The 13996-nt window shown below is 38.5% G+C and overlaps 1 protein-coding gene across 4 annotated transcripts in view; it reads left to right on the forward strand.

Moving 5' to 3' along the window:
* Nucleotides 1-13996, forward strand: part of RALYL (RALY RNA binding protein like) — a 713275-nt gene that overhangs the window by 656694 nt on the left and 42585 nt on the right. For all 4 annotated transcript variants that reach the window (XM_077771227.1, XM_077771224.1, XM_077771225.1 and 1 more), the window contains one exon: nucleotides 3049-3162. In XM_077771227.1, coding sequence (XP_077627353.1) covers nucleotides 3049-3162 — 114 coding nt within the window. The remainder of the gene's footprint in view (nucleotides 1-3048; nucleotides 3163-13996) is intronic.

The following is a 13996-nucleotide window of genomic DNA, read 5'->3' on the forward strand; positions in this document are numbered from 1 at the left end:
TCTTCATAATAGGAACACTCCACAGGGTCCTGGATTCTTGCAGTTTTTATTTTGCAAACTACTTTGCATCATAAATAAAAATCTGCTTTTTATAAAAAATGTCTGATTTTATAATAGAAAACGTTTTCTCATTTTTATATTGAAAAACATCTGTTCTTCCTTTGAGCAATTAATATATATTGTGCATAAGTTATCATATATATTATACCATATATCTTAGCTGACAAACACTCTATTCCTAGCAAGCATAGATTGCATTTAGTTTTTGTTAATTATAAAAAAAAAAATTCCTTGAGACTAAAAAATCAAACTGAACACTCAGTTTCTTCCAAAATTTCTGGAGAATATCCAAGCTGAGATCATCATAAACTTGAAAGCAAAAGTGACAGAGAGGGATTAATGGGCTGAAGTCAAGATCTATGCCCCAGATCTTGAAGCATCTCTACTGAGGCATGGCTACCTGAAAACTCACCTACTGAAAGCTCAGAGGCAGATGTAGAGGTTCTGTAATGATAGCCTTCAAATCTTCTGTCTCTTGTTCTTGTGGGTTCATGGCAGATTTTCCAATGGTTCTCAGAGAAATGAGAAAGCAAGAACAGTGCTGCAGTGAATTTTTCACAAACATAAATATATTTCATTGAAAGAACTGTCCTTTACATTGGAGATTGTCCTTTTCTTAAGCCCGTTCTTTACAAAATGATTATTATGTTCATAGTAGGATGTTTGCTGTTGTTAACATCTTTACTTGGTAAAATGAAAAGCTGCCAATCTTATGTTAGTCCCACTTGTTTTTCCTTGTTCTGTTCTTTTTTTTTTAGTGTTTATTTTTTTGAGAGAAAGAGGGACAGAGCACAAGCAAGGGAGGGGCAGAGAGAGAGAGAGGAACACACAGAATTGGAAGCAGACTCCAGGCTCCAAGCTATAAGCACAGAACCCAATGCAGGGCTTGAACTCACAAACCGTGAGATCATGTCCTGAGCCAAAGTTGGACACTTAACTGACTGAGACACCCAGGAGTCCCCCACTTGCCCCACTTGGTTTTCTTTGAAACCATGATAAATACCAGTGGAAACTTTAGTGAATCTCCTTTCTTCCAGCCCCACAGCTTTAAAGGGGGCATGTAAAACCCATTGCCTCACTAAAAAAAAAAAAAAAGTAGGTGAAGTGGCAAGAATTCTGTTTGTTAATTAGAGTTCTCTAACATCTAAGACATTTCTTTAGAGGATAAACATTGTATCCTGGTTTCAATAAAACACCAGGAAACTAGATTAAAAATATCATTGACCGAGTGGCTAAAATGAACAAATCAGGAGACTATAGATGCTGGTGAGGATGTAGAGAAATGGGCAATCTCCTACAGTGTTGGTGGGAATGTAAACTGGTGCAGCCCCTCTGGAAAACAGTGTGGAGCTTCCTCAAAAAAATTAACAATAGAACTCCCCTGCGACCCAGCAATAGCACTGCTAGGAATTTACCCAAGGGATACAGGAGTGCTGATGCACAGGGGCACATGTGCCCCATACATAGGGGCACATGGACCCCATAGTAGCACTTTCAGCAATACCTAAATCATGGAAAGAGCCTAAATGTCCATCAACTGACAAATGGATCAAGAAGATGTGGTTTATACGTACAATGGAATACTACATGACAGTGAGAAAGAATGAAATCTGGCCATTTGTAGCAACGTGGATGCAACTCGAGGGTGTTATCCTAAGTGAAATAAGTCAGGCAGATAAGGACAGATACCAAATATTTTCACTCTTATGTGGAACAAAAGAAACTTAACAGAGGATCATGGGGGAGGGGAAGGTGGAAAAATAGTTAAGGAGAGAGAGGGAGGCAAACAATAAGAGACTCTTAAATACTGAGAACAAACTGAGGGTTGATGGGGGTGGAGGAGACGGGAAAAGGGGTGATGGACATGAAGGAGGGTGTTATATGGAAACCAATTTGACANAGGATGTAGAGAAATGGGCAATCTCCTACAGTGTTGGTGGGAATGTAAACTGGTGCAGCCCCTCTGGAAAACAGTGTGGAGCTTCCTCAAAAAAATTAACAATAGAACTCCCCTGCGACCCAGCAATAGCACTGCTAGGAATTTACCCAAGGGATACAGGAGTGCTGATGCACAGGGGCACATGTGCCCCATACATAGGGGCACATGGACCCCATAGTAGCACTTTCAGCAATACCTAAATCATGGAAAGAGCCTAAATGTCCATCAACTGACAAATGGATCAAGAAGATGTGGTTTATACGTACAATGGAATACTACATGACAGTGAGAAAGAATGAAATCTGGCCATTTGTAGCAACGTGGATGCAACTCGAGGGTGTTATCCTAAGTGAAATAAGTCAGGCAGATAAGGACAGATACCAAATATTTTCACTCTTATGTGGAACAAAAGAAACTTAACAGAGGATCATGGGGGAGGGGAAGGTGGAAAAATAGTTAAGGAGAGAGAGGGAGGCAAACAATAAGAGACTCTTAAATACTGAGAACAAACTGAGGGTTGATGGGGGTGGAGGAGACGGGAAAAGGGGTGATGGACATGAAGGAGGGTGTTATATGGAAACCAATTTGACAACAAACTATAAAAGAAAAGAAAATCATTGACCTCCCAAATATGTATTACAACATAGATCTCAAAGTAGTATTAACATACCTGTCAAGCTTTTATCATTCTTCAAGCTGAATCCATTTTACATTAAGGATTAACTCTAGTACTTGCCAAAACTGAGTTTAGTATCATTTAGTTATTTGATAAAATATTTCTAGGTTACTCTATGCCTTTGCATAACTTTCATTGAAAAGATCAAATGCTAGTAGTATCAAATCCTCACGTCACTGAAAATCACTGTAACTGCCAATGTCATCTGGTATTCTAGGATCACTGGAAGTAACAAGAAACCAATAAGATTGAAAAGCATCCTATGTGATTTGACATAGTCTTGAGAAAACACGGGGTGTCTGTGACTTGTGTTCTATGTGAGTCATGGTACACTTGACATTCTATCGCTTTCTTTCCCTTTTCCCCTTTCCAGTGAAATCAGATGAGTTACAGACAATCAAGAAAGAATTAACCCAGATCAAAACGAAAATTGACTCCTTGCTAGGGCGCCTGGAGAAAATTGAGAAGCAGCAGAAGGCGGAGGCAGGTAAGTGAAAAGAATCTGTGGACACAGACATGTTGGGATTAAACCAGTGAAACACTGTCAGTCACAGAGACAGCGCAGGGCCAGGGGGATACTGGCTGAGTTTAACAGGTTAATACAGATGCGTGAATAAAGTCTTTGAGCCAAGAGTTGCAACAATGCAGTCTGAGTTTTTACTGTTTGGAGAACATGAACCAATTTGTCTAAAGTTCATATTTTTATAAAAGAAAAAACATTTTGATGGTAATAATAATAGTTATATCATAATTACAAGTTAATACCCAATGTCAAGGATCCTTTAAAAAAACAAAATCAATTAATGGAATAACAGTGTCAGACTAAAATAGTATTCATATTTTAAAAAACTAACTGCAGAAATATAACAGATTTCAAAAACAATGATTATAAAGCCCAGCTCCTGCATTGCTACAATCCTGCAAAACTTCAGTACCTGGTTTCAGGATCCTCAACATCAAAAGCATGTCCCTAACCGCCCGCGGCCAAGTCATTTGATTATATCTTTTATAACTTAATGCCTCTTCTCCTTTGAGTTATCAGGCTTGACCCTATTTCTATTCTAATACAATTATAATGTCCTTGTCATGTGTCTACAGATATTTTTTAATCACAGACTATGAGAATGAGGATAAAGTTAGAGAAGAGCAAGCGCACAGTGTGAAAATCATGTTCTGCAAGGCCTCGCGTGCTTCAGAGGCTCCCTGGAGATGAGATGAGGGTTAGAACGAGGCCCGGGAGGTAGATGAATTCATGCTTCCTCCAATTTCAGCCCTTGTTGTACCTGCATCTATTTTATATATTGGGATTCAACATAAGACTTCATTTTCTAAAAGAGCTTCACTTTTAAAAAAATAAAAAATATGGTTTTGAAAGCCACGGATCAAATTCAGCCTCCTCATTTCACAGATGAAAAGACAAAGGTTCAAGGAGGTAAATTGACTTTTCATAGCCACCTAACGAGTGAGTGATAGACCTAGGTCTCCAACCCCAGTCCTGTGAGTGAATCCAATGCCCTTCCCATCTGTAGTTTCAATCTCAGGTTCCACCTGGAGCCTGGTCCCAGGATCTCACTGACGTGAGGCTACCTGGGTTTCTCTTAACTGATGGGAATTGGTTGGGATCCTGGCGTCCCTGAGCTACAGCTAAGAGGAATCTGCCTATTCGTTTGCCATACTAGCGGGTGAGGTGAGGACTAGAGCTTTCACCTCCTGCCGATGAGCCATACAGGACTCAAGAATAAAAAGAAGCCAGATGTGAGTCAGCGGTATACCATAATGAATGAGAGAGAGAAATTCTGGTTCAGATTCTCACATGCCACTGGCTTAGCCTCAGTTTTCTCCTTTATAGGACAAAGATAGTAATCCCTACCTCACTTTATGAGAAACAAATAAACTAGCATATGTAACTTATATGGCACAGTTATTAGCAGAGTAGAGGCTCAGTACTTAGAGCTGTTTGGCATTGGTAGTGACACAACATTTCCTACTGTTTTCACACAACCCAGTTTTTTAAAAACATGAGCCATATACGTAGCATATGGCAGATTCTCACCGTTGTGGATATGAAAAAATAGATAAAAGAGTCATTTTGATTAAAAATGTCTATTATCAACATATTTTCTACTATAAAAAAGAAATGGGCAAAAGATCTGAGTAAACATTTTTCCAGAGAAGAAATACAGATGGCTGTGAGGTACACGAAAAGATGTTCAGCATCACTAATCATCAGGGAAATGCAAATCAAGACCCCAAAGTAATATTACGTCACACTTGTTAGAACGGCTAGTATCAAAAAGACAAGAAACAACAAGTGCTGGTGAGCATGTGGATAAAAGGGAAACTTTGTTAATTGTTGGTAGGATTGTAACTTTCGACTATGGAAAACAGTACGGAGATTCCTCAAGAGATTAAAAGTAGAACTCCCATAGGATCCAACAATCACACTGCTGAGCATTTATTTGAAGAAAAAAAAAAAACACTGCCTATACGTCTTAATAAACGTACATTTTAGAAAGCTTTTTATATGCTGTCTATGGCAGTAATCTAAAGTGTTGCTGTAACTGAACTATCCTGTGATGTTGCCTAAATCAATATTTCCCTCTGAGGAACTTCTGTGAAATTCGTTATTATGTAAAACAACCCTTACAGCAAAGGACTTTGATAACCAATTTGCACTTCAGTTTAAAGGATTATGGAGAACTCATTTAAATATAAATCACCTCAAAGAGAAAAATGTGATCCTTATTCTATCACAGTTTCTAGTTTTCTGCAATGAATAATACCTTTCACTTATCTTCTTGGAAGATCATCTATAAATGTAATGCCAAAATTCAAAGCTTGCGTTTCCTTTTCATGAAAGGCTGTCACCTTATTTTTGTACATGTTTAAACTTTCCCAGTCATGAGACAGTTATTTTTTAAATGATAGGTTTAGTCCTTTGATATTTATGTCTTTCTTACTTCAACATGTTAGGATTATTTAATTTGTAATTTCATTCACTTAGCAAATGTGCCCTGAAAAGCATTTGTATTTATTGGAGATAAGGTGATTACTTTCTATATTTTCTTTATGAAAAGAAAAGTCTTTCCTTGTAAAGAAGGCCTCAAGATTAGACTATAGAAAGTGAGAAGAAATATAATAAAATTCTTAAAAAATACTCCATATCTCCTTAGTAAATTTAAGGAAGCACTCATTTTAATGCTTATTGGGTTACTAGTTAATTATCTGGTGGCTAACTAACATTTACTCTTTATTATTACTCTTTCATACATCTCTCATTCCCAATCTTAATTATTTGATAATGGAAGTATCCAGCATAGGGGTGCCTGGGTGGCTCAGTCAGTTAGGCATCTAACTTGAGTTCAGGTAATGATCTCATGGTTCATAGGTTCGAGCCCCTCATTGGGGTTTGTGCTGACAGCTCAGAGTCTGGAGCCTGCTTCTGATTCTGTGTCTCCCTCTCTCTCTCTCTGCCCCTCCCCTGCTCATGCTCTGTCTCTCTGAAAATAAATAAATAAAGATTACTCAAAAAATGTTAATAAAAAGAAAGTTTCCAGCATTAAGTACTGACAGGAAGGAGATGGAAGATCACAAGCCAAAGATGGGGAAAACCATACAACATGGAGATTGTCCAGTATTCAAGAGTCATAGTATCACTTTTTTTTCTCTTTTGTTTGTAGTGAATTTCTAAGCTAAGAGGAATAATTGTAATGAAGTATAATTACTTGATTTTGTATTCTGTATACTGTCTAATAGATATATGTATGGCATCCTGTCTCTTTCTTTGAGATTGTAAACTTCCTGAGCACATGGTCATAGTCTTCTCTTCATTTTCTAACTCTTCCCAACACCATGTACTATGTACAAGGCACAACCTGGCAAGTCATTTTGTTGCAGAAATCTGGTCTGGATCACTGGTGGAAGAACCAAGTGGCACTCAGAGATCTTGGAAGGCAGGAGGTTTATTTTACACCGGTGGGCTCGGAGGAGATCATCCTCCAGAAGTCTGAGTCCAGAGCATCATCAGAGGGAGTAATTTATAGCCTGTTACTTCCACATTCCTCATTAATGCATGAGACAAGCAGTGTGAGAAGAACCGGGAAGAGGGAGCCTTTGATCAGGAACAGGTATTTCCGTATCTTTCCTGCCGGCCATCTTATAACAGATTTTTCCCCATCATTACCCCCTTTGGTGCCCCTTTAAATAGATGTAGTCTGTATTAGAGGGTATCACCTTTCTTAGGTCTGGCCTTTTCCCCTTAGTTTCCTGACTGGTTTACAAAGTAGCAGCATTTTTTTCAGAGAAGATGCAGATGTCTCTTTTCTCAGCAGAGAAGAGGTCAAGTGCCTGTCTGCTCTGGAGGGTGTTTCCTGTCAGGGAACTTATTTGGCTCTGTAGGGACACTAGAGAGTCAGCCAGTTGTTAGTCCCACAGAAGAGCCGATACCTCTTATGCCAGTCCCTACCCCGGTGGCTATTTCTGCTCCTAGGAGTACAGGTAGCAACACTGCTCACTTAGTCTGAACCTTAAGGCTGAAGGTCAATTTAAGCATTAACCTTTTAGTGCAAACATTTCCCCCAAAATGTTGCACTAGCAACCTTATTGGCAGGTAACCCAACAGACCAAAGGAGGTTACACTACATTTAAGCTTTTAAACCCCTCAGAATCGTCCATTGAAGGTGCTCTACTCTTACAAATGGGGCCCAGATTAGAGGCAACCAATACCAACAGAACATTCTATCCATAACAGGAAGGTGAGTGTAAACAGGAACTTTTAGCTGTTTCCCCAGCTTTCTGAGGCACCATTTGCCACTCTGATGGCAAAGAGTAAGGACAGTTTATCTTATCAGACCAGTGATTCCTTAGGTTTCTGCCATGCGTTGACCCCCCCCCACCCAGCTTCTGGGGTGTGGCTGGAGCGGGGCTGGAGATCTCAGGGGCCAGTGTTTTTTTGAGGGTCAGTGTAAGCTGGTTGACTGGATCTGGATGGATCACTTCGTTTGGATCCTAGTCGTATTTGTGTCTCAGGCTCAACAGTCAGTTCTTCTACTGCACCAAACCAAAAGGTCTTTTGCTCTCACTTGGTTTGGTTATCTATTTTACATCCTCTGAAACCAAGCTTAATGTCCAAACCACTGTCAATGTAACAGCCAATTAAATATTTTAAAAGAGCTATAATATTCTCACTCCCAACCTTCGAACAGAGAGTCCATAATTGGCCCATAGAGGTGCCACTTAGCTGCATTTAAACTTTTGTCATGACATCTTTGAAACCTTCTCCTCTCTAGATAAATATCAGGAATTTTTTAATCTGCTTCCCATGTAATTTGGTTTTGCATCTTGGACCATTGTCATCTCTCTTGTCTGGTCATTTTGTAGTTTGTCCACCACAGATTGAGGTACTAAGAATGGAAACTATTACTCCAGATATGATCTGACTGCTGCCACCTATAATGTGACTACTGTTTCTGTTCTGAATACCTTCTGGCCAGCATTTATGCATTGGATGAAATTGGCGATGTTTCTGGTTACAGATATTGAATTAAATACATAAATGGAGCTCTGCCCTCTCCTAAAACTGAATTAAAATAAGATTTTTAAAAAAGATGAAAACCCCTAGGCATAAAAAGAATGGGAACAAAATTTTAGAAACTGGACAGCAGATGGAGAAGTATATCTGACTTAGCATACTCTAGAAATCTAAGTCCAGTTTTAACCACAGAAATCCCAAAAGGCTGAAAATTAAAGGCTGATTTCATATTCCTCTGAAAAAGGAGGTATACATGGCGGTTAAGTCTGTTAAGAAATCATATTCCTGGGGCACCTGGGTGGCTTAGTCGGTTAAGCGTCCGACTTTCGCTTAGGTCATGATCTCGCGGTTCATGGGTTCGAGCCCCGCGTCGGGCTCTGTGCTGACTGCCAGCTCAGAGCCTGGAGCCTGTTCCAGTCTGTGACTCCCTCTCTCTCTGACCCTCCCCTGCTCACGCTGTCTCTCTCTCTCTCTCCTAGAGATAAATAAAACATTTAAAAAAATTAAAAAAAAAAAAAAAGAAATCATATTCCTGTATTCCCAACTGTCCCTGACCCAATAGAAAGCTGGAGAAATTGCCTATAGAAAAGCTAAAGCGGCAGAACTTAGAGCTAGTAAACAATAAATTTGAGTCCAGGTGAAGACAAGGAGAAAAGTCAAAGTTTACACAACTACTGTAGAAATTCCAAGCATTCTCCCCCACCCCCCCAGAAAGAAGACTGCTGTTTTCATAACGAGTCTTGTAGAAATATTTAACTACAAAAATTAAATGTTTTAAAGAAGCTACATTTAAAGTTGTGAAAAGAGGGGCGTCTGGGTGGTTCAGTCGGTTAACTGTCCTACTTCGGCTCTGGTCGTGATCTCACGGCTTGTGAGTTCAAGCGCCGCATCGGGCTCTGTGTTGACAGCTCGGAGCCTGGGGCCTCCTTCCGATTCTGTCTCTCTGTCTCTCTGCCCTTCTCCCACTCGTGACCTCTCTCTCTCTCAAAAATAAATAAAACTTAAGTAAAAGAAAGTGACTTGTCTTTAGCAGCTGGATCAAACCTTTTCCCTCTGCCTCCTGGAGAACTTCCTATGGTTATCCCTCAGGTAACTGTAAAAGAAAAAATTGCACGGGACACTTACTCAAAATGGCAAGGAAGACTTTATTCTAGACTATTGCAATAGGGGTCAAGACTAGTGCAATATGGGGTGGAAATTGAACACTACTAAAGCAAAAGGCAGGATAATTTTTAAACGCTGGAGTAAGCTAACGGAAAAGTATTAGAGGACATTAGTACAGAGGCTGGTCGGTATGATTGGGCCATCTGTGTTTGCTAATTGACTTGTTATGGAAGATAAGCTTCTACTCTCCCACAGAGACTATCTTTCTTGATGATTATATTTCAAGGGGATGACTTCTAGATTTTAAGAAAGACAAGCTTAGGTTGCAAAAGATTTACATCTCAAAGGGGCATAAAAAGACTACAACTGCAAGTTTTCTAAAGGAACACTCTAAGAAAGAAAAGGTCAGGAGCCTATAGTCAGGAGGAAGCTGAGGGCTACATTAAGGTCCTTGGTAATAACTCAATCACCATCTTTCAACATAGAAATCCTTTTCCTCACTTTCTCATCCAGATGTACTCTTTTTGTCCAGTCTCTGGCACATCACCACTATATAAATCCTGTCAATCAAATTGCCAAATTAACACCTTCTGTTCCTTCTACAGTCAGTGTTTCAAAATGGTACCCTAGCATCTTTTTACTCCACCCCTTCTCTCTGTTTTCCCAATGGAATGGCCTATACCCAAGCCCTCATCATCCCTCACTCACTCTAATGAACTCATCTTGTTTTTTACCAACTTTATTGCATAGCATAAAACTTACCCATTCCAAGAGTGAAACTCAATGAGCTCTTGGTATGTTACTGAGCAGTACAACCAGCACCACAAAGTAGTTAGAACATTTTCATCCTCCAAAGACTCGCCTGGTAGCCGGTATCCCTACTTTTAGTTTGCTTCTTCCCTAATTCATCTTCCTCAGGGCTAGATTTACACTAGCAAGACATCTATAAGGACTCATACTTAAGATTCAAACAGAACTAGATTCAATCCCAAAACTTACTAGTTGTGTGGTATTTGGTATTTATAAATTATGAAATTTATTAAATGGGGGATGGAGTGCCTGGGTGGCTCAGTTGGTTAAGCATCCGACTTCAGCTCAGGTCATCATCTCACAGTTTGTGAGTTTGAGCCCTGCATTGGGCTCTGTCCTGACAGTTTAGAGTCTGGAGCCTGCTTCAGATCCTGTGTCTCCCTCTCTGTCTGCCCCTCCCCTGCTCGTTCTCTCTCTCTCGTGCGCGCTCTCTCTCAAAAATGAATACACATTAAAAATTTTTTAAATGTATTAATAAATAAATAAAATTGGAGAAATTGGGATGCCTGCATGGTTCAGTTGGTTAAGCGTCTGACTTTGGATGAGGTCATGATTTTGCACTTTGTGAGTTTGAGTTCTGAGTTGAACTCTGTACTGACAGCTCAGAGCCTGGAGCCTGCTTCAGATTCTGTGTCTCCCTCTCTCTCTGCCCCTCACCTGCTCACACTCTGTCTCACTCTCTTTAAAATAAATAAATATTTTTTAAAAAGTAAAATGGGGGAAATTAATACCTATCCCTTGAAATCTTTGTAAGGTTTTAAATAAACACAATATATCTGTAATTTTAAAAATTAGTTATATTAGGGGCACCTGGGTGGCTCAGTTGGTTAAGTGTCCAGCTTCAGCTTAGGTCATGATCTCACAGTCTGTGAGCTAGAGCCCCATATAAGGCTCTGTACTGACAGCTCAGAGCCTAGAGCCTGTTTCAGATTCTGTGTCTCCCTCTCTCTCTCTCTGCCCTTCCCGGCTTGCACTCTGTCTCTGTCTCTCTCAAAAATTAAAATTAGTTAAAATTATTTATATTGAACTTGTGGTGACCTTAACAATCCAGGATACTCAATGAGAACAATTTTGAGATCATTTTCTCCAAGAATGTACTTATGTAACTGACAATTTAGTCTGAAAGCAATCCTCCTATGAAACTTTCCTGATGCTCACTTACGTCATCATTAGTAATACCATCCATAATAAGTTGAATCTTCTTAAATAGCATTTATTGAAATCATTGAGTTAAATTCATATTATATGCAGGTGTTGTAATGTAGAATATTTTTAAATACAGCTTATACTGGTATGCAAAAACAATAGTTATGGAATACTAGCTTGACTCTAATGAATAATGTGACTGTTTTATATCAACATTCTTTCCAACCATCTGCTAAGTACAATTTAGCTAGCAATTAGCTAGCAATTAAGCCAGCCTGTCAAAAAACTTAATTGCCAACTCAACCAATTTTCAGAGTTATATTAATGATAATAGCTATGCAGCAAACTGAATTTAATAAAAATGCTTTGAATATAAATCCCAACAATTCTAACTCATTTTCTATATCACATGTAGCTTTTGAAATAAAAATGAGACTTGCAAAAAATGTTTTGAATATCAAGATTGAAATTTAATATCAAATTCCTTCCTTTCATGGCTTCTTAGAGCCTGAGGCATATTCCCATTAACGGAAGTACTTAACTAGCACTTGTACTTTTTTTCCTTTGATAGCCATTATTTAGTTGGAGCAGGTGCCCCTAACTAAACAGATTTCTTCATTCTTTAATTTGAAATTGTCTGGTTACTGAGGAGATTCAAAGCTCTGTCAAATTAGGCCTTTTTCCTAGAGATAGATTAGGAAACATCCCAGGGCATGGAGTCAGAAAACCTTAAGCGGGAACTCTAACACTTAAACTTATTAACTGTGTGACCATGGGTACCCATTTCTCCACCTGGAAAATGATAAAGAAGCCTACCCTGCAGCATGTTTCAAAGCCTGTGGTTAATGCATGTTGCATGATCAGTACTTTGTAAGCACTCACTAACTTGGAGCCATAATAAACCTTTTTTTTTGTTGAAATCCATAATTTATGTAATATTAGAGATATCTTTTAGGCATCAGCTGCTAGCCTTTTGGTTCCTAATACATTCTTCCAAAAAAAATCTAAAATTCACTGTGTCTACAAAAAAAGAAAATGCTATGGCCACCTGTCATTCTGACTTAAAGAAGTCAGCAGAGACTCCAGAAGATGCCAGTGTCCCAAAGCAGCCTTCCTCCCATAAGCCCTTGCACACCTCACATTTTATTTCTTCTCCTGAAGGCTTACCATGTAAAAATGAACAGTCTTCTAAGAAACGCTCAGACCCCGCATTTTGTTTGCCTTAGGAGTATATGGCTCCCATGTAAAATGTAACAAGGATGTTTCTTTTAACCTCTGTAGACTCATACGTCTGCAACCATGGTGCCAGATTCAGCAATCAGTTTTGACTCTATGAAAGGAATTTGACACCCACACATTTCCTTTCATTTTTTAGTGCCATCACAATTCGTGAATGTGTTCAGCAGATATTTCATTTGCATGTGAGGCTCTGAGTGAACCATCAGGGCTACGGAGATGAATAAAAATTGTTTCTGCCCCAAAGAACTTTAGTAGTAGAGACATAAATGGGCATGCACACACAGACATAGCACATATATACCCAACACTCACAATAAAAAGGGAAAAGTGATAAATAGAAAAGGAATTATGTAGATGAAGAAAATGTTATAACATGAGGAATAAACCAAAACATACTACTTATTTCTAGGAGAAATAAAGTTAGATAATTATTCATTAAAAAAATAGAACAAGCTGCTTTGTTTCTACTTCAACAAAATCATTACTAGATCAGAACTGCTTGTTAAACTGTGAACCAACAGTTTAATAAACAAGATGTGCTTTCATCTGTGATTTTATTCCTGGAATCTATCACTGTTTAGTGATTATAACATTTCTCACTGAGGTAATGACAAAAATCTATGATGACTACATATTACTGAAGCACAGGTTGATTGTATTTCTGTTAAACTGCTATGAATTGATTGCCATTGTAATTAAAGATTTTTTTCTCAAACCAGATAATGTCTTTCATGCATTTAGCCTTCAAGTTAATGAATGGATGAATGAGGATGAATCCTAGGTTTTTTGCATTGAACACTATTGCCTTTGAAATTGGCTGTCAGAGGAATTACAGGTATACTGTATAACACACACAAAAAAGCAGACACTAACTTAAAACACTATGTCTGTTTAAACAGAAATGAAGGAGCTATGTCAAAGCCCAAATTGTCCTCATACTATAGATGTTTAATGGTCAATAGTAATGAATGATTTTGACATAAACTGTTTGTCTGGAGCAATAATATAGGTTCAACTCAATAACTGTTTTTGAGCTTGTTATGACAACATGTTTGTGTTACCTTTACATTTTAAAAAACATGTTCATCCCTTTTTCCTCATTTGAATACACAAAAACTCTGAAGATGTTCTTTTCATGCACATCTTTTAGAGAAGAAAGCTACAGTTAGTGGGATTAGTAATTAACAGAATTATAGATCTCAAATTCTATATTCTTTCTAATAGTTTATATTATCTCTTCTATATACAAGCATTCAGTCAGTACAGACTCAGTACAGAGCAAACCAAACTATTTCTTGATAACGGACTTGTATTGCACTTTTCACAAGATTAACATCTATATTATCCCCTTTTGAGTTTGACCATGACCTTTGAGGCAATAGCTCAAGGATCAAGGATACATGAGAGAAGGATATGACAAGCGTAGAGTAACTGTAAGACTGCATTTGATTTGGGCTTTGGTTGATCGGGGAAAAAGGGATCCTATTTAGTT

The sequence above is a fragment of the Crocuta crocuta genome, unplaced genomic scaffold (genome assembly GCF_008692635.1).
Source record: "Crocuta crocuta isolate KB4526 unplaced genomic scaffold, BGI_CrCroc_1.0 scaffold235, whole genome shotgun sequence".
Lineage (NCBI taxonomy): Eukaryota > Metazoa > Chordata > Mammalia > Carnivora > Hyaenidae > Crocuta > Crocuta crocuta.